General features: G+C 41.9%; 2 protein-coding genes across 3 annotated transcripts; both read right to left on the bottom strand.

The window, feature by feature from the left end:
* Positions 1-3,015: 3,015 nt before the first annotated feature.
* On the bottom strand, positions 3,016-11,675 carry lin7b (lin-7 homolog B (C. elegans)). 2 transcript variants are annotated; one of them, XM_071518981.1, is made up of 6 exons: positions 11,460-11,675; positions 8,489-8,607; positions 6,852-6,923; positions 6,532-6,741; positions 5,645-5,808; positions 3,016-3,673 (listed from the first exon to the last, which is right to left on the bottom strand). In XM_071518981.1, the coding sequence occupies exons 1-6, from the start codon at positions 11,533-11,535 to the stop codon at positions 3,652-3,654; spliced, it is 663 nt and encodes a 220-aa protein (XP_071375082.1). In that variant the 5' UTR covers positions 11,536-11,675; the 3' UTR covers positions 3,016-3,651. The 2 variants fall into 2 exon arrangements, with proteins under 2 accessions (XP_071375082.1, XP_071375083.1); XM_071518982.1 differs by lacking the exon at positions 6,532-6,741.
* A 212-nt stretch (positions 11,676-11,887) lies between these two features.
* Positions 11,888-20,638, bottom strand: snrnp70 (small nuclear ribonucleoprotein 70 (U1)). The gene is made up of 10 exons (XM_071518985.1): positions 20,456-20,638; positions 19,906-20,059; positions 19,752-19,814; positions 19,549-19,603; positions 19,391-19,455; positions 18,848-18,910; positions 18,662-18,743; positions 14,178-14,279; positions 13,946-14,045; positions 11,888-13,393 (listed from the first exon to the last, which is right to left on the bottom strand). The coding sequence occupies exons 2-10, from the start codon at positions 20,050-20,052 to the stop codon at positions 12,574-12,576; spliced, it is 1,497 nt and encodes a 498-aa protein (XP_071375086.1). The 5' UTR covers positions 20,053-20,059; positions 20,456-20,638; the 3' UTR covers positions 11,888-12,573.
* Between the last annotated feature and the right edge of the window lie 319 nt (positions 20,639-20,957).

Below are 20,957 nucleotides of genomic sequence, written 5' to 3'. Positions count from 1 at the left end.
ACTAACCTCAGTCTGTCTGTAGAAATCACAAATAAAATCTGGGCTAACCAAATCTCCTTGGGAAAACTCCTTTGGCTAGAGTAACTTATTAGGGGTCCAAGCCCATTGTTCTGTTGTCCTATTGTTTTTGTTAGGATTCTTCTTTTTCTGCCTGAAAATGACCTGAACCTCGGAGACCACAAGTCCTAGAGCAATAGGTTTCAAATCTCCCCCACTACTGCCACTCAGGCAACAAAAATGGTGGTGGAACTATAACAAGCAACTTTACATTTTGGCTGATAACTGAACCGTAAGACCTTGAAAAAAATTCCACTGTGTTTTCCACCAAAAAAAAAATTCCACAAAATTTTGAATTTTATGCAAAAATCTATTTATCACTTTTACCAAAGCAAAGTGGATAGAAAGTGAATAGATTACACAGGGTTCCTACACATTTTCAATTAAAAAATTCCTTACTTTTTCCACACCTTGATTTGTTTTGAAGATTTTGTCTGGTGTTCAATATGATTTACGCAGATAGACATCTTGCCCCTGCTAACTAGGTCATATCACTGTATAGATGAAGATTGTTCTTCACAGCGACAAATATCAGAATATGTGAGATGATTGGCAGGGTTCCTACACGGTTTCCATTTTAAAATTCCATATTTTTCCCAGACCCTATGTTCTTGACCGGATTTGATTTTGGTGGGTATTTGATATAATGCATGCTGACAGCGGCTGGGTAATAAGAGCGTCCCTCTATCTGAACATTATTCTTCACATCAACAAAAACTGTGGACTCAAAGTGGCTCTACAACAACATAAAAGCTAGAATTATGTGTGTATCGGACCTGAACCGCAACATTTTCCATACTTTTCCAGACATTTTTTCAAATTCCCAAACTATTCAACACCTGGAAATGATCAAATAAATTTTTAATACTTTTCCAGACTTTCCAGACCTGTGTAGGAACCCTGATTACAGCTATTACCTAGAGGGTTATTTTTTCCAAATCGCGCAAACAGGAATTGAGGCATAGTTCCTAAACGCTGGATGCTAAAGCAACCAAACTTCAGATACATATTGTGTGACAGATCACATTTTGGTCGTGTATCATAACGCCACCAGGCCAACCTTGCAATAGCAACTATTTTTTCAAATTTCTCCTAGAAAGTTGACTTGATCATCACCACATTTTACACACAACATGACTGAGCTGCCTACATCATGTCTCTTTCACAGATTTTTTGATACTCATACTCATGCATGAGGAAGCAGTGTGCAAGAGTAGGCGATAAGTGTTCCTCTTTTGTTCCTTGTACTTTTGGTGTTATGAAAGGGTATACATTGGGACCTATTATTTAGTATATATATTAATGATCTTGCTCTAGTATGCTCAGATGTTGATATCCAAATGTATGCTGACATTACGGTCATTTACACCAGTGGTTCTCAACGTGGGGTCCGTGGAGCACCAGTGGTCCTTAAGGGGGTTCCAGGGGGTCCCCGGCAAATTGATGAATTGTTAAACTTCAGCACTATTTCATTTACAAGAATTTAACACAATTAGAGAATGTAGACGAATTACTGTTTTGATCATAGTTTCTCTGTTATCTGTCTGCCTACAATACAGATAATCTTGTAATTCTGGACAAAATCATATCCAACAATAAAAATATTCTCAGATTTGGGTCTGAGAGACAAAATCTCAGTGGGGGACTGTCTAAATGGGGGTCCGTGGCTCTAATGTGGACTAAATTAGGGGTCCTTGATATGAAAAAGGTTGAGAATCACTGATTTACACCAATGCAAAGACCAAAGAACAAGCTGCAGCCAAACTGACAGCTGCCACTCTGAACTCTTAATGTGAGTAAAACTGTCTGTATGTACTTTACCACAAGGAGCAATAACTCAATTGATCCAGACATCCTGTTTAATGGAGAGGTAATCACTTCTGTGAAGCATTTTAAATATTTAGGCATTGTAATTGATTCAAACTTGTCTTTTAAAAAGCAAGTAAAAAGGGTCATTAGCAATGTTAAAATTAATCTAAATAATTTGGTAACACTTTACAATAAGGGTACATTAATTAGTTAATGCTTAATAAGCATTAACTAACCCTTAATTAACAGTTAACTAATGTATCTGGTAATCTAATTTAATCTAATTTACTAATGGTGTTCATGTTAACTAAGGTTTTAATTTATACATTATTTAATAGTTTATAAAGATGACTATTAAATAATGTTACACATTATTGTTTCAATTGTTTATTGTTTCAATGTTACACACGTTAAATTACACATTAGTTAACTGTTAATTAAGGGTTAGTTAATGCTTATTAAGCATTAACTAACCCTTATTAAGCATTAACTAACCCTTAACTTAGTGTACCCTTATTGTAAAGTGTTACCAATAATTTTAAATGCATTAGACATCAGCTTGTAAGCTTTTTGTTCATTCTATGATTTGTCCTCATTGGTCATATTGCATCACAACCTAGTCTCAGGCAGGTGTGACTACACTGAAGCCAGTGTACTCACTATACAAACAAATCCTAAAAGTGTTGGATAAAAAAAAAAACCTAGGGATTACCATCACTGTAACATTCTGAGGAAATTGTTTATTTAAACTTTTTTTCAACTTTGATCATTTTTTATTTCCTGGTCATAAGTCATAAATGGGGCGCCCCTGAAAGGCCGTATGTAAAAAAAGAATGCGCTCAGTGTACAAGAACCAACATTGACTTTAGCTGATACTATATTTGTCTTGAGGGAAGCTTTGCTGTAGTTCAACTTCTTCCAATGTGAAGAAAGTGGTAGCTTGGAAAAACTAGACTTTCCCCAACACTGTTAACACCATTTAATATCAATATGAATACATGCATATGACTTTGTGTTGATCTACAGTGACGTTTGTACTATATTTGTCTCATCAATGGACAGCTGGGTACTAGCAATTCTAATCTTTGGAACTGGAAGTGGATATTAGAATGATAATCAGCAATAGGAATGAAGACAGTGTTTCAACCACTTTAGGCTTTATTTCATGAATAAATTAAGTAAATAAATACAGAAATAAATACATGTAAATTATATGAATGTCCTGGAATACTCTTTTTAGATTAAGTTGCCACAGGTCTTCTATTCACCCCATAATACTTTTGGTTAGCCCTCTGGTTGGGGAGATGTGATGGAGGATGAAAGACAAACTCTGTCATACATGCCAGGCTTCCTCCACTGTACTTCCACTGTACCACTGATACTGAGGTCTAGCTCTACAGACAGTGCACGCTCCTCAGGAGTGCAGTACATAATAATCTCATGAGAATACAAAAGTAAACAGGCTTACAAATATTAACGCTATATGTTAGTTCAGCCACACACTAAACATAATCTGTTTCCCTTATGCACTAGGATGCAAAGTTCACAATGGGAAGAGGAGATTACAGACAGGGTTTGACAATGAGCTTGCTCAGCAGTTCCCTAAGAAACAGGGAGAGTGGGAAGGGGGAAATTCCTAATTTGCAACGTCTTCACAAACATACAGATGACAGGTCTTGCTTAGCTACTTTGGTTTTTTTTCCTTCTTGTCTAAGGTCTTGCCTCCCATTGGAGAAGAGTAGTAAGGTGGGTGGGTCGATGAGGTGGATGGAGGCGTGGGATTAGCTAGCCCCTGGACTCCAGAGATCTGGATGTGGAGAGAGAGAGAGAGAATTATGCAGCATATTGAATGTGTTTTTATACATGTACCCAGTTTCCGAAATTAACTTTTTTGCTAACTAAAAAAAATAGCTGCCAAGAATCATTTTTACAGGCCAAAATAAAAATTTTTTTATAATTTTTTCATGGAAATATGTCACCATACCCATTTTCAACGATGCCTATATTAGGTGCTGTGTGAAACATTCAATGAAGAGAAATAAGTTACCATATTTCCTCTAATAGTGGCTGGTAGTCAATTAAAAGCCAGGTCTCCGATAATGGCCGGGGCCGTGGTCGACACAAACAAATAAAGGCCAGCCCCAAATACAGGCCGGGGGAAAAAACAAAGGAAAAAACAAAGGTGGATAAACTCCTGGTGCCTGTTATACAGTATAATGTAACTGTAGTTTGTAGTAACATACAAGCGCCACAAGATGGCAGTATGCCACAAGACGGCTCGGCCGGCGGAAGTCTCTGGAGCGTGCCGTCGTCGATTACCGTAATTATCGGTAATGCGTTGCAGTAACAAAAAAAACGGCTACCTAACGAACCCCAACAGAAGCAGATCAGAAAACAAGGAGGTTTTGTACTAAAATATGAGCAAATATACTTATCAAACAGAGGGAATTAGAAATAAAGGCCTGTCTCTAATATAAGCCTGCTTCCAATAAAGGCCTGGCACCCCTGGCACCCATAAAGGCCTGGCACCCGGGCCAATATTAGAGGAAATACGGTAATACTTTTTGCCCGTTTTCAGACTTTGTCCCTGCTGATCCCTGTGCACTCTCTACAACCATGAGTGAAGACCTGACACTGTATAGGATATATGACGTAAATACTTGTGTCCTTGTGGATAACATTCCTCCCAAATTATCTCGAAGACAACAAACCTTCCAAGAACATGAGCACAGAGGATGCATCAGTAGAGTTTGCGATGGACTGTGTGCTCGACATTGCATGTGCGATCAGTTCAGACACACGGCTGTTCATTTCCCAGCTGATTCAACTGGATCTGTACTATAGACTGTGATGTGCTGTTCTGCAAGATTAACTGATTTGCAATTAATCTCGGAGGACACAAGACCATGCTAGAACGCGTATTGGGAAAGACTGTATATAAACGAGGCATTCAAATGTTACTGTCTGAAAAAGTTACCAGCCAGTGTGGTGGGTGAGCCTTATTCATTTATCCACCAAAGACAAATTTTACCAGCATTTGGTGCTTGGTGGGTGTTAATTTTGGACCCTGCATGTACCTATCCATGTCAGACCTGGCGGCAGAAGCAAATCAGTGGACGGGCCTAATTATGACATCAAAAAATATTTTCACCGCTTTTTTTAAATCACATTTTCTATAAGGCAGCCTACTTTTGCTACAACAATTCCACTGTGATTTCAATAGCCTACGATTAACAATATTGCCCAATCATATAGGAAGTTCACTTTCACTCACTTTATTGACAAGGAACTGGCGGCCCAAGATATACTCCTGTAGCTCCAGTAGAGGTTTTACTTGAACTATATCCATGTCTCTCTCCAAATGACCTATCCACCGCTGATCCAACAGGCGTTTGAAAGTCTGGCCTTTGTAGTGAATTGATATTGTGGGTTTTCTAAAGAATTTGTAGAGTAGATTGGCAGATATGGAAAACCTCTTCAACTCAACTGACATGGCATGAATAATAACTAAATGAAGTTGGTGATTGAAGCAGTGCACGTATGGTATATCACGGCCAAGTTTATACTCGAGTAGTTTCTGCACTCCTTCATTTTTTCCCTGACATAAGGGATGCACCATCATAAACTTTGGAGAGCTATATAATGTGTTATGCAAACTCTCTGGGGGGGGCACAGCAGCTCTGTAGGCGGGCCCAGCCCCCTAAGGCCCGCCCATAGCGCCGGGTATGATCCATGTATGAACAGTGGGGTGAGGGTTCAGATTAACGAGGAGTCTCACGAGTAGCTGGTGTGCTGCTGGCGTCTCCTGGCGCTCCTCATCTTCTCAAAGCGAGCCTCCATCTCCTCCAGGACCTTGGGGGTGTACCGGACCACCAGCTTGACCGAGCTCTGGGCGGCTTTTAGTAGCTCCACGGCCTTCTCGTGGTGCTCCCCCTCCACGCTCTGCATGGATGCCAAACACAGCACACATCGTCTGATTCAGGAGTCTCAAACCATGTGCCATGGAGGGCCAAGAGTCTACGGGTTACCGATCCAACCAATTACTACAGCAGCTCATTTCATGCACTGACACACCTTCAGGAACTAATCAGTCAAATCAGCTGCTGTAGTGATTGGTTGGAACAAAATCTGCAGACCTTTGGACCACCATGGATCATATTTGGTGACCACTGCTCTAATTAATTCTACAGAGTGGTAGTTCCATCACACATAGCTTAGTATCCATTCCATATATCAGGGATCCCACCGTGGCCGTGATGTACAATTCCATGACTAAGTCAGAGTGCTTCCATGACCATAACATTATAGTCATGTTTGTCATTTTTCAAGCTGGTTTCCATGCTGAAAACCATCATCTAATGCAATGAATGTGTGGACCAAGATAGAGAATACGTTCTGTTATATTCCTGGAAAGCGACCATTTGTAAAATTTCCTGATTTGTCCCCAGAGAATTAGTCAAATTCCCTAACTTTCCCTGTCTGGAATACACTTCCAAGATATTCTAGAAATTCTACAATCAGTGGGAATCCTGATATATTTCCTGATCCTGATATATATGCTTTTTGTGGACAATCTCATTGGTTTCACTGTAACACACACACACACACACACACAAACAAACACACACACACACTCTTTCCCCGCAGCCAGCCAGAGCTTCCTACCACTCCATTGACAGACAGCAGTTGGTCTCCTCTCTTCAGTCCCCCCTGGCGATCGGCCACCCCCCCGGGGATGACCCTGGATATGTAGATGGGGGAGTTCTGCTCCTTTCCCCCCATAATGTTGAAGCCCAGCCCCTCCTCTGTCTTGGGCAGCTCCACCACCCGTGGGTGGGCGTGGCCCTCGCTGGCCGCGAAAGCTGCCACCGTGGCCTGGCCAGGGAGGAAACCATATGTCCAGTCAGGTAGAGGTAAATAAAAGTAGAATTGACTACTGCCACGAGCTGGAGTGTTCTTTAATTATTTGTTTAGATGTGTAATACCTTTGCAGTTGCCTGTGCTCGCACCTCTGGTCCTCCTACGATGTCTAGAGTGTCGTACAGCTGCTCGTATACCTGAGGGACGACATGGCAGATATGTACCACATATATACAGATGTATGTCAAACCTGAGCTGAGAAAAATCACTGGGGATGTTGGGCATGCTGACACTTACACCATGGATGGATTACTGAACGGGCCAACCGGTCACAGGCCCGGGGCCCAAGAGCTCAGGGGGGCCCTTAAGCCAGAGCCTGATACATGATGATGCTGTCACTACCTTTACATCTACTGACCCGCAGTCGAAGGGCTTAGTCATTTATATGTTTTTCTAAAGTGCTGTTGGCTTTGAGTGTGTAAATTCTGAGCTGTAAATCCTGAGTTGAGATTCAGGTGATATTGTGCTCTGTGTATAGGGCCCAGGGGCCCTTTGTCTCATAATCCGCCTGTGACTTACACTGACATGCAGCATGGACTTGCCTGGGTTCTCCCAGTTGTAGCCCATTTATAGGATGAACAGCTGAGCACAGTGGCACAAAACCGTGTTCACGTTTCAAGGCTTTAAGTGAGTTATAGTGGATATAATTACTAAGTCCTATGTCTGATCAGCACAAGAAAATCAGAAACAAGTATTGACAAGTCTTTTGTTCATTTTCAAAGTTGTGAATTAAATTGTGGGGTTAAACATATGCTTATTGGGGAACTGAAAAGTCATTTTGCAATTTTTCTCTTCATTAAACCTGCAATAAGTGATATCAGACCATATAACCAATCCTGAAACTAGTGTGCTATGTAGAGATTTTATTGAGACATAATGATATAAACCAATATCCACACATGCGGGCCAGCTATGTTGCTGTTCTCACCTCTTTTAATATTTTTTTTTACTTGCAACCACGGGTTCCGCGGGTAAAACCGTGGGGCCCAAAGTGAGTGGCAAAACGCCATTTCAGTCAAGAGCAGAGTTTGGATCAACTCTTGTTAATTTCAGAGGTTTTGAATGAAAATACATATTTGTACAAGAACTCATTTCAAGGAATTTGTCTAGCCCTGAAAGCCAGTTGATTCCAAGCCCTGGTGAATTGGATGCAAGCAGGCAATGTGGGTGTTAACAGTGTTATCTGCTGCTGGGTGACCTACCTACACAAAAGGGGTTTACTGGTTGGAACCACTGGAAACAGTTCATACATTGTTATACCAGCATATAAACATACTGCCTCCCCTCATGACACAAGAATAGCATAAACTTCCTCTGACACACATCTCATTCAAATGATGCTTACAGAGAATGCTCAAAATAAAATGAAACTTTACTTATTTGTGGATAGCAAAACAGCTTTATCCTTTATTGATTGTATTATTCACATTGGTGGATTGTTCTGGATTTATTGAAGAATGAGACTGACCTCGCTCCATGCATTCCGCTCAGAACTTAATGCAGTAATTGCAGTAAATGCAAAAACAGGGAAGGTTAAATGGACTGCACACAATAAATAGGATTTATTTCACATTACCATCCATTTTCATTCATGATTCCTATTTGGTAGGAGCCTGGTCTCAGATTACTGTATTGTACTTTACTTTACTGTATTTACTGTATTGTGTTGTATTGTCTCTGATTATTATCATGTCATTCCTACCTCTCTGATGGCGGCGCAGAATTTACTCTGTAGGACTCTCTGCAGGGCCTGCAGTTTGGGAGGCGGCAGTTCCCCGCTCCGCTGCAGCCGGTCCAGCAGCTCGATCACCCTGCACACATCTGACAGAGACAACATGGCCTGTGACAAGTTCTGCTCTTGTTTGTGGCACTGGCTTCACCTCTCATGCTTCCATTAATTAGAACCGGTTGTTACTGAGGACAGGTAATAGGGAAACCCCCTGTATCAATGTGAAACTTAAGCAGTTGTAAGCCTCTGTCTTCCTCTACCTACTCTACTACTGTTTATTTTAACTTGTCTGTTTAGTCAAGTTATATCTACAAATATGTATATTACATTGCATTATATTACCTTATTATCTTACTACTATATGTATGATGGTTGTCCAACATTATGTCGGTTCCATATAATTAAATTATATCAAAACCCACATAAGGGGTTTCAGTCTATCATCTATTGATTATCCATACATATTATAATCAACTGTGATCATAAGGTTTTAATGTTGTAAAAAAATACTTCCATTAATATTACTGTGTCAGGCTAATAGTTGTTCCAGTGATATACTCATTAATTTTGTAGCCCTAAAGCTGATGCACTGCAAACTAGTTAAGATAGGCTGGTTGTAATGCAACCAGAAGATGATCCTATAAATTAAAAAATATAAGCAACAACTGCAGCCTCACACCACAAAAAAATGTCATCAAAATAAATTGTTGGATTGGGCTCCAAACAGTTTTTTGCAGATACAGAATGAAGAAAGCAATGTCTACACATGTACTGATGTCTAGATTTATAGTATTTTGACATGACTTTTGTTATCTTTAAAATAAGGGCAGCTATTGCTTTGTGCTTGTTCAAATGTGGTCCAAATGCACCCATTGTATGTACACTGTCAGTATAGACAAATGCAAAGGGTGGCCAAAATTAGGGAAACATTACATTTGGCAGTGGTGGAAGAAGTACTCAGACCTTTTACTTAAGTAAAAGTTGAAATACCACAGTATGAAAATACAAGTAAAAGTCCTGCATTCAAAATGTTACTTAAGTAAAAGTACAAAACTATTAGCATCAAAATGTACTTAAAGAAATAAAAGTAAAAGTACTCATTATGCAGAATGGCCCATTTCAGAATAATACAGTATATATTATATTATTGAATTATAATTATTGATGCATTAATGTGTAAGCATCACTTTAATGTTGCAGCTGGAAAAGGTGGGGCTGATTTCCACTACTTCATATACTGCTGGGTATTTTACAGTAATCTATAATAATACATCACAATGTATTAGTTGACTATATTTTGTATTAATAATCTGAATCTGCAAAGTAACTAGTAACTTAAGTTATCAAATAAAGGTAGTTGAGTAAAAAGTACAGTATTTCCCTCTGAAATGTAGTGGAGTAGAAGTATAAAGTAGCATAAAATAGTAATACTCAAGAAAAGTACAAGTACCTCAAAATTGTACTTAAGTACAGTATTCAAATAAATGTATTTAGTTACTTTCCACCTCTGACATTTGGAGTTAACTTTGAAGTAATCACAATTACGAAGGCTACACAGTCAAGTCATGTGAAGTTAAATGCCAATTAGCACTATGTATCAGCTTTAAAAGAAGTCTGGCAATCAGCACTTTTATATGTGACTTTTCAAAGCAACATGATGCAACTAACAGAGCTCCAAAGAGGTCAAAGCGTCATAGAACATTGGTCATAAAACTGTAAAATTATTTTATGTGGCAAACGGAACAGTCTGGAAAATCATGACAAACACAGTATGTCAAACACAGACAAACTGCATCGGCAAAGAGGAACAGCGGTGGCAAGTGGAAGTTCATCACTGAACCTTTATGGGAAGCAGATTTCCTCCTCCTCCATCCCTCAAAGAACTCGAGGCTTTCTTTCTTGAACAAAGGTCCAACATCCCACTACACAGAGTTCAGGATGCAGTATGACAGCAGGACAAGGAGGCCTGAAGCTGTTCTGAAAACCATCTCATATTGATTATTAGGTGAGGAGCTTGGTCAATAGCAGGTGAGTGATAGCCAAAACGTTCACAATCAGAAGCTCGTCTTTCCGTGTTTCAGGGGAGGAGTAAACTGACTGTGGCGCCGCCCACAGAATTACAATTCATTCTATTTCCATCCCATTCTATTTCTGTGGTGCCGCCCCTCGTCTGTAAAACAGTAGTGACGGATTAAACACCCTTTAAATCCCCAATGCGATTGGAACGCCGTTCAAAAACCTTTATTTTTATGTTGACTTGCTTATCGGCAAGGGTACAAACTAGAACATGACCTAAGACTATTCACTAATGGTTAGGAGACATTCAAATCGGTATACAAATACGACAAACAGTATTAACTCAATGTCAACTTTTAGAATTGGTTCGCCTGTTATACGGTCTTCAAAACACACTGGAAGGCGGGATTGAGCAGTGAACCACTTCTAAAAGTGGACATTTAATTTAAACAAGAGTAGCTTGGTGGATTATATATATGCCCAATTTAACATAAGAACGTAGTGATTCATAAAAAATCGTACATGTTGTTTTGCGAGGTACACATCTTTGTCTTAAATAACAGCAATATAACATTTGCAGGTTTTGAATGGAATCCAGCTTGACGTTCTTTCCATACGAGAACGAAACGTATCGAGGATACGGAAACCGTTAGCACCCTGGCCTGGGCCAAAACCTTAGAAATCTGGTAGTTTGACCAGCAAGCTACATGCCAGCCCGCATCAGGCACTACAGCGATTTATCATACAAAGGGGAATATTGTACACATCTTTACCATCACTAATCCGCTAGGAGCGTTGCATGCGAAATCCTTCTCTAAGCAATTAACTACATACTGCAAACACGCGTTTGCAGTATTGTTATTGTAAAAGTGGTGCAAATTGCTGATAAGTTAGCTTATCATTATGCTACAGATAGCTGTGAAGTTACCTCTTTCTAGGCAGAGCGGCTCTGTCATGGCCGCCATGTCCGCTTCCTTTGCAGGGTGGTAGTAGGAGGACATCATGCTGAGCTCCAGATATGAGGCTTTTCTTAAGTAAACACGGCAGCCCAAAGACTAACAGAAAAACAAATTCACTGCAATATCTGGTCCAGGTTATGATGGCAAGGTCAGTAGGCTGAAAATGAGCTGAGAAATTGCTGGAGGAGGCAGAGCTGCTGGAGAGCAGAGTAGAGCAGCCTGACGCAGCAGCCCGTCACTCCAATACCGACTCCAGCATCTACTTAACACCGTAGATGTATGAGGGCAATCCCTTCAATATCTCACGTAAAATATTTATAACTAGGCTGACTTAGGTCATATCCATAATCACGGTGCCAGTTTGTGCAAAGCTAAAACATGTGGGGCCAAACACCAGTCATAAATAAAAGAAATTTATTCCAACACAACCAAGATGCTGAACAGAACAATGCTCGATTTAGATTTAACAGTGAAAAATTGGTAATCAGCCCACTCCTGGTCATGCAATAGTAGATTTCATTGCAGAAATTGTTACCTATTTGGGTCCAATTAAGCAAACAAAAATCTAAGTGAGCGATGTCTGGGTTTGGAAAAGAAAAAAAAGAAACAGAAAAAACACACAAATCTCCAAAATGAAGTAAAACAAATATAGCTAGTGCCTCACAAGGTTATGCACTTGTACAAAAAATAGTCATCGATGCCTAACAGTTTCTGCTTACTCCTCTCCCCCACCAAAAAAACAACAACCAAAAAAAGTTGCAGTTGAAACTCTTAAATTCACCAGGAACCTTTGGTGGCACGGATTAGTTGGGCAAAATAGGAAATCATTGCTCCCTCATGAGTCAACTATTATGTGAAACGATAGCTAGTGGAATATTGTGACACATTCTCATCAGATTCGAATTGAAAGCTAGTGAAGGATGGATGTGGAGCTATGGTACTGAGGAAGCCCTGAAATTACTTATGGTTCCTATACCTAAACTGCCCTGTGGCATTCAGAGTAAGGGGGCAAGGGGATGAGTACAGTATCATACACTATGTATGAAAGTGGGAGTCTGTTGGATAAAAATGGAGGTGGCCATCTCAGTACTCGTCTCCCTGTGCCTCCATCTTGTAGCCGTTCTCGTTGGAGCCGTATCCTTCTCCGGATTGCACAGACTCCTGGTCCATCATCATCCCGTCTTGGCTGTACTCCTCCATGGGCGGCGCCGTGTCTCCCTCGTCCCCGTTGCCCATGTCGTCCTGGGGGCCCATGTCGTCCCGTAGGGAGGCGTGGCGCTCCTCCCTGCGGTCCGCTCCTCCTCGCTCTCTGTCGCCTCGCTCTCTTTTATGCTCCCTGTCTCTCTCCCTGTCTCCCCGGCGCCTGTCTCGGTCCCGGTCCCGGTCCCTGTGGCTGCGCCTGCGGTCCCTGTCTTTCTCCCTGTCCCTGTCCCTCTCTCTGCCGCGCTCCTCCAGGCCCTCGGCGGCCTCCTCTCCCTCATGCTCCTCGGGCATCCGGTCTCCACCCTCCATGGGGCCGTCTCCCTGGCCGGCCTCCTCCCCGTCCAGCCCCTTGCCCCTCTCCCTGTCTCTCTTGCGTTCTCGGCTCCTGCTCCGTCTCTTCCTGTCTCTGTCTCGACTCCTCTCCCTGCTCCTGCTGTCGCCGCCGCCGCCCGCCCCGCCCCCGCGCTCCCTCTCTCGTTCTCGGCGCCGGCTGCCTCCGCCGCCGCCACCACCGCCTCCGCCGCCGCCGTCCTCCCCTCCCGGCACCGGCGGCGCCAGGCCCGACCTGTCTCTCTCCCTGTCTCTCTCTCGAGAACGGGAACGCCGACGCCGTTCGCGGGACCGGGACCTCCGGCGCTCTCTGTCCTTATCCCGGTCACGCTCCCGGCTGCGCTCCCGCCGGTCTCCGCGTTCCCGGTCACTACAGGTAGAAAGGACAATGAAAAGAAAGTAAGAACAGAGCAGCACAGCATTTCACACCAATCCACATGCCTTTACTGATACTAGCAGTGATATTTGGTTTGACCAAATCACTGCGCTTACACTACCATCCCAGGACTGAAATAGCTGCATGAATCAAAGCGCTGGAACTAGGGCTGAACGATTTTGAAAAAATATCTAATTGCGATTATTTTGACTGATATTGCAATTGTGATATGATTTGCGATATTAGAGGGAATGATCATTTTTACATCATTATTCTCATTTTCATTGAAAAATGTATTAAAATGATTGTGGTGTGATTACCATACCAAACAAAGATGTTTTCTTAAGTCTGTAGAATATGATGTGTAGGCCAGGACATCTCTGCAGCACCACAATATTTCATTTAAAATGGTATTTTGACACATTTTGCCTTTAACAAATATTGCGCCTCCTGCCATTTGAAAATTGCAGTAGGCCATATTGCGATTTTGATAAAATTTCGATTAATTGTTCAGCCCTAGCTGGAACATTCAAGGAAGTTACTAACCCTCCCAGAGCGCGGTCATCGTAGCGAGATGCGTCATCTCGGCCAGAGTGCTTGATGTTAACATCAGCTCCACCTCTCCTGGTGCCACCCAGTCCACCACCTATTTGGGGAAAAAAAAATAAAATAATAACCAATATGCTTGGTTGGAATGAAAACCCGCATACACACAGCTCACTATGGCACATGGTTAGAGAGCACTAATGCACAAGTTTCATATGAATTGGCGGCTGACCTAGCCTGCGGGGATGCCATCCTTTGACGGTGCGTCCTCGTTCCACGTCCACCAGCACCCTCCTGCCGTCGATCTTCTTCCCGTCGGCGTGCTTGTAGGCGGCTGGAGAGGAGGAATAGGGAGAGGGAAGACAGAGGTGGTGAGCTGGGAGTATGGCTACATCACTGTGGCCAAGGAAACAAAGAGTGCATGATTATACTGACCAGGAGCAGGCGAGGCCGAGAGGGCTGCTCTCTGGGTAAAAGCCGAAGGATATTGGGAGTTGACCTCCTTCCACCACACCCCAGGAGTGGTCGATACATTATGGTTTTACCTGCATCTCTCAGATACCCAGCTCTCACCTAGGTTTCCGTTATTTTGATGTCTTGATACAACAGTTATATTGTGAAGTGCAATTTAACTATTGTATGTGATAGTGCAAAGCCACTCGTAATATGCCTTACAAATGCATGTAAAGTTAAACATGAAATAAAATCCCCTTGGACATTTTGGTCACAAGTGCTAAATCTTTCATACAAGTTTGACAGTGACAACGTAGAGCAATTATTGACTCGAACACTGAGGTAGCAGCATTGCGTTGGGGCGTCAGGAACTGTAATATCTTACTTTAAGAAGGCTTTGTGCTCAGTTGTTTAAGAGTTTCCTGAAGACTTGTGAAAACAGCAACTAAAGCTTCAGGTTCCTGTGGAAAATCGACAGGGAACCCTCAGATCCGATTACATATCCAATTCACTCCCGTCACTTATTTTACAACTAGATTGTTTACTACATGTTACAGAGATGCAGAATCATGCTAAGTTTTGACCACACAGTTTTGAGTGATACATAGTCTTTAATCCAAACAATACTTTCATTACATTTACAATGTATTCGCTAAACCTAAACCAACATACCAACCTGCTGTGTTAGTTAACGTTGTGGTTTTGTATAGTCAAAGCATTATTGTTAATGTGTAACAGTATGTATTCACCACGTGAGATTATCAGAACATCCAGTTTGCTTACAGGTAACTTCAGTGTCCATGCAACCAGGCAAATTTCCATTATTGCAGTAAAGCACACCACATGACCTACAATCCTGAATAAATTGCCAGTGATGGGTTGTTGAATAATTGTAAATCTGCAGTTAGCTTTTTTTTTTTTTTTAACAATTAATGAGTTTGTCCTGTATTAATTTTCACAAACCTGAGAAAAATAGTACCTGTGCAGTCATAACAGCATTTCACTGTGGCCGTGCAAATCAAATTCTTTGAAGAAAGAACCCGGAGGCTGACAAATTCCATTACTTACCACAGCATTTTATACAAGACGCATATTGCATAAGTGACATATACTATGAATGATCTGTTGACGGTCGTCTCCACCCAAATAATTGTTGACCTAGATGCCAAACACTTTGTTCAGCCAAGAAAAGTGTAACTGAGAAGCATCTGATATTGTGAAAATTTGCGTGTATTGCCACAGTATGTGGTTTTCAAAAGCAATTCGTGCCAGCCCAAGTTTCAATCATATTGAAGTGCACTGTGGTCTTTGTGTCCTCGTGGCTTAGCTTTAATCTGTTGAAAATTCTTCACTGTCAACTATCTTACCACCATCTGGACGCATGTGCAACATGCTGGAAGGAACCAACAACAGCAAAAAGCTTCCATTTGCCAATCCACACGGGAGTTGACAGCCGTTGGCATATTTACAACATCCGCTATATTCTGACTCGGTCCAACTCTTAAGTACACTCCATTACCCCACACAACAGTCTTGGAATCCATCTTTTATGATGGAAGAACTTGACGAGATCCAGACGACCCATCCTGGCTGCTACACTGGTCTGATGTGGCGATGATCCCTGAGGACAGGGCCTTTACGTCCAAGAAGAGGGACTTACCCAAGACCCCTTACTCATAGTACACAGTCTGAGGGCCTTACCAAAACCCCTCACACATGGGCCTTATGAAAGCCCCTGACCCAATCTGAGGGCCTTACCAAAATCCCTCATTACCAGAAAGCACATAGTGTCACAACAAACAGGGGGCCTTACCGCAACCCCTCCATTTCCTAGGTTCACCAAGTATGACAACATCCCATTCTTAAGCAGGGCCTTACCAAACCCCCGCCAGTCCTGCCGAAACTGACCATCTGAAAAATTAACTCTAACCTAAATAAGAACTGCTTTCCTTACCGGAGTTGCCTTACCACAACCCCCGACCAACTCGCACATGAGGCCAGAACATACCGAGCTTTGTTTTGTTTGTTTTTTTTTAAACTTGAAAGCACAAAAACTAGGATTTCAAAGAATTCAATCTAATAATGTTCCACATGCTGAAATAAGTGTATGCAAGTGACCTGATTTCTCAAACTGATAGGGCTTCCAATGTCTAAACCCATGTACTGACGTGTCATAAGCTGTGAGTGGGATCCATTTTATGAAAACCTTTGTCTTAACTATTCCGTTATCTATACGTGTCTGTAGTGTTATCTTGCCTAATATCTATTTTAAGTTATGCAGTGGATGCAACAGTGTATGAGTAGCCTATGTAGTAGTATTATCAAGCGAGTCCCCTCATCAGCCAATTATATTAAAGCCAGCTCAAAAGCTCATTAGCTCAATCTAACCTGTCAACATCTTATTTGAGGTTCTAGCATTATGTAGATCATCTCATCTAAGTTATGAATTTTGTCAAGCTACACAACATCTAGAGCCTGCCAGTAGCCCAACGTCACACAGAAGCAATAAGCAGTTTGGCCAATGGAGCAGGCTTTAGCACCCTAACAAATGCCTTTGCCCAACTTTCCCTGTGAAGATTTGACAGTTCTCGTCAAAATAGTTTACTTCCTTACGACTCTGTAGCTATAGATTCCATTTCGATCAAAGTGGCGAACCTTTGGAAAAGCTCTCTAATGGAGCTTTTGGGCGTTCTGTTACTCCCTTCACTGTCACACTCACTGAAAATGTGCTCTCCATAAATCTAAGAAAGAAAAAAAAAAAAAAAAAAAAACTACATTGCTTGTGCTAAGCAACAGCCTTCATTAACCCGAGGTGGCTTTAACATAAAGGGCAGATTCATTGGGCACCTGTCAATACACTAATGGCCTGGGGTGCGTTCAATGGTCAAAGCCCAAGCTCCAAGTTCTATCAATTGCAGTTAAAGCTCTTTATGGCTTGCAAAGAAAAAGTGCTTTCGCCATTGAACGTAGCTCCTCTTCCCTAAGTAGGAGATGGAGGGTGGAAAGAAATCTTACCCATCATACAAACCCATTATACCAACCATATACTGAGCTGTGGTAGTAGGGTGTAGAATGTATCCATAAACCATCATCATCTGCAAGCCAGCTCTGGCCAATAGCCATCACAGATTGGCGGCTGCAGTGGCAATGAGAACAACACACAGTTAATACACTGCAGAGTCCCACATTCCCCCTCCAAGTCAGTCCCTTGCTGTGACAATATAACAGCGATACAACAACTCTGGTCCTGAAGAGTCCAGCTATTCCGGTTGGATAGTACTCATATCCCAGAATGGTGTCACAGTGGTGTTACAGACTAGATTCTCTCACCAGTGTGTAAACTAAAAACGAAGCTCACCATGACCAGGGTTGAGGACCACTGATAAGAACTTTGAGAAAGAGGCTGAATATCAAATCACATAGATAACGGGTTTCCATGCTATCCTTACACATTCTAGTAAAAAACCCCATTCAATGCTTGGTGACCAATCTGACCTTGTGCTTACCATTACAGTCCCAACCAGGAGAACTGCTCTTCCACAGAGCTACAACACCTACCAGTTAAAAAGAAATCTGCCCTATGACAGGCAAAACATGTTTCAGGTTTACAGAGGAAAAATTCTGAGGACATTTTCTACCTTTGTCCTCCCACCTCCCCACCATGATGCCCCACTGAGTGATGTGGAACCTCTCCACAACCACACTATTAGTCGACTGATGATGCGCACCAAACACAGACACACACACACACACATACAACCACTAGACTTGTGTCCGTTTTTAGACATGCAAATTGTGGATGATACTGGCGGCATATTTCATATTGCCCATAAATTGCCTCCTCAATAGTAGTCACCTTCATTAGGCATATGTAAGTAGGTATTTTAGAAAGCTGCCACCCAAGTATTATTACAAGAAATATTTCTGTCCTATTGTATGCAAGTAGGTATTTTAGAAAGCTGCCACCCAAGTATTATTACAAGAAATATTTCTGTCCTATTGTATGCAAGTAGGTACTTTAGAAAGCTGCCACCCAAGTATTATTACCAGAAGCTCTATGATACAGGAAAGAGGGCTTCAACTTGAGGCCGTGCTAATAACTTGTCCTTGATAAAAAACAGGGGTGAGTCTTCAGATGAAGACACTGCTAAGCAGTGCAGCCAATATATGTCACATACATAAATAAATATAGTATGCCCGTCCCATGACTAAAAATATGTGGTGGTTCATGGGTTTGGGTCAGTGGTCTCTGTTGGTACTCACAGTGCATGTCTCGCTCATGCTCATATTCAATGAAGGCATAGCCCCGCGGCTTCCCAGTCCTCTTGTTGTACACTATGTAGATCTGGAATAAAGAGACATGGTGAGGCTGGGCGCTTATGGGAATTTATCTTTGTAAACAACGCAGCTGCACATGAGGACAACAACAAACAGCATCAAAACACGTACCCGTTTGATGGGGCCATACACCTCAAACTCACGGCGAAGCTTGGACTCTGTAGTATCATAGTTCTAAAGCAATGAAAAAATAACATTATTATACATAGATGGCCATAACACAAGACACCATAGGGCTGGGCGATATGGACAAAATTAAAATATCACAATATATTTGACCAAATATATCGATATTGCGACAATATTGTAGGGATGACTATTGGTGCTTTCACAAAATATTTACACAATGAGATTTTTGATAAATAATCATCAGTAATGTGGATATAATGACTAAGTGGGTAAAGGCAAATAATAGAAACAGCTAGAAACAGTCTGGTAAGTTCAGAAAATGACATCACTTTACTGTAATGCAGCCTTTAAAACCAGGAAAAGACACTTATGCCATATCATGATATTACGATATCCAAAATCTAAGATGATATCTAGTCTCATATCACAATATCGATATATTGGCCAGCCCTAAGACACCATCACATTTCCCTCCACCAAAAGCCTGGGGAAGGACACTTGAAAGGTAAATATTAATATGCTTACCACTCGCGCAACAAACAATGTCTTGAACGCATCCCCTTGCGCATTGGGGTCGTTATGGGGATCCCCTAAAGTGAAGCAGACATGAAAACAAGATTATTTAAGACCAAACCCTCCGCCTACATTTATAAGGGCTTGCATATTTCACTTTGCAAACTTACACAGCTTGAGTTCTGTCTCCACCACTGCTTGCCTCCTCTCAATCTTCTCTCGCCTCTGCAACACAAACAGATGTGCAGGAATTAGCGAATCTACTCATTTCCTGGTAGAGGGCACACGTGACTGGGACGTGTGGACGCCCCCAACAGTCTGCAACTTCCCTTTTTGTAATACACTCAAAAAACTAATCTCAATTTCACCTTACCTTTCTCTCCAACCGCTCCTCACGGGTTTCTGCCCTTGTTGGTGGGGGAGCATCTCTAGGGTCCTGTTCAGAAAAGGCAATTATCAACAAGGGGGGGGGGGCAATATAGCTTTGAAACAAACATTATTCATGATGTGGAGGATAGTGTGTTCACCTCGAAGTGCCTAATGAACGGTGCGATGCCACAGTAAGGTTGGTTGTGATGCTTTTCGTGGGGCAGCTTCTCTAGCTGGGGCAGAAACGGTATGGGGTCCCGCGGTGCAAAGAGAGCCAGCAGATTCGGGGGTAAAAACTGCGTCATCTTTCACCTAAAGAAACAATAGGACAGAAATATATAACGTTAGCTTGTACCTGAAACATTGTGGCACACTACCAATAGGCGTATTCCGCTGAAATTGCTGCCCAAACAATGAGTATCAGTGCTTGGTTTATTTGTTACGACCTCCCTCCTAGCATGTAACGTTAGCTGCTTTGTACTTTAACACATATTTCTTCACCCGGCGGAACAACACGCTTTACCGGACGTCGTTAACGTTAGCGAGCGTTTAAATCGTGTGCTACAAATTTTACACTCCAACTAACAGATAGTAGCATTAAAGGCTAGTTTAAAGTCTTTCATCATGTAACATTAGCGCGAGTCCGTCACGTTTGTTGTCAAGCTAACTATGCTAACACTGGGCCTCGAGTGGCAAATTAGTTCTGACCTTAAATCCACCGTCTTCACAACTCGTAAGAGCCTGGAGTAGACGACGACGAAAACACGTATAATCTCTCCTCTTGTGCTAGTCCAATTTACAGTAGCTATAGTGAATAAATAACCAGTAAGAAATGGACGGCCAGGGCCACTGAGACGGTGTGGTGGTGATGCATGCAACCAGCTTGTGTTCTCCTACATTAAAATGGCGGGATGCCGTAAATCGATGATGAGCAGCTCCGCTTCCGCTTCTTTGGTGGTTGGCCACCTACTGAGGGATCATGGCGTCGTGGACTGTGAGGCGCGTTCCCGATAACTTAGAGGTAAAAGTAAAGAGTGTTTTTAAGTGTGATCCTGCAAAGGTTCATTCATTTGTTGACTTGCTTTCATAATAACGGATTAATCAAACTATGTGATATTGTGCAATTAGGCCTACTAAACAGAAATATACACACAACAGAAGCAATTTTCTATGCTTAGAATCGCCACAGAGACATTATTTAAATTGCCTG

Source organism: Centroberyx affinis, unplaced genomic scaffold (genome assembly GCF_046629955.1).
Source record: "Centroberyx affinis isolate AG114_WGS23_722 - 3 ecotype Tasmania unplaced genomic scaffold, CSIRO-AGI_Caff_v1 ptg000647l_1, whole genome shotgun sequence".
NCBI lineage: Eukaryota > Metazoa > Chordata > Actinopteri > Beryciformes > Berycidae > Centroberyx > Centroberyx affinis.
The sequence above is the reverse complement of the archived record's forward strand: the minus strand, read 5'-3'. Positions and strand labels throughout refer to the sequence as shown.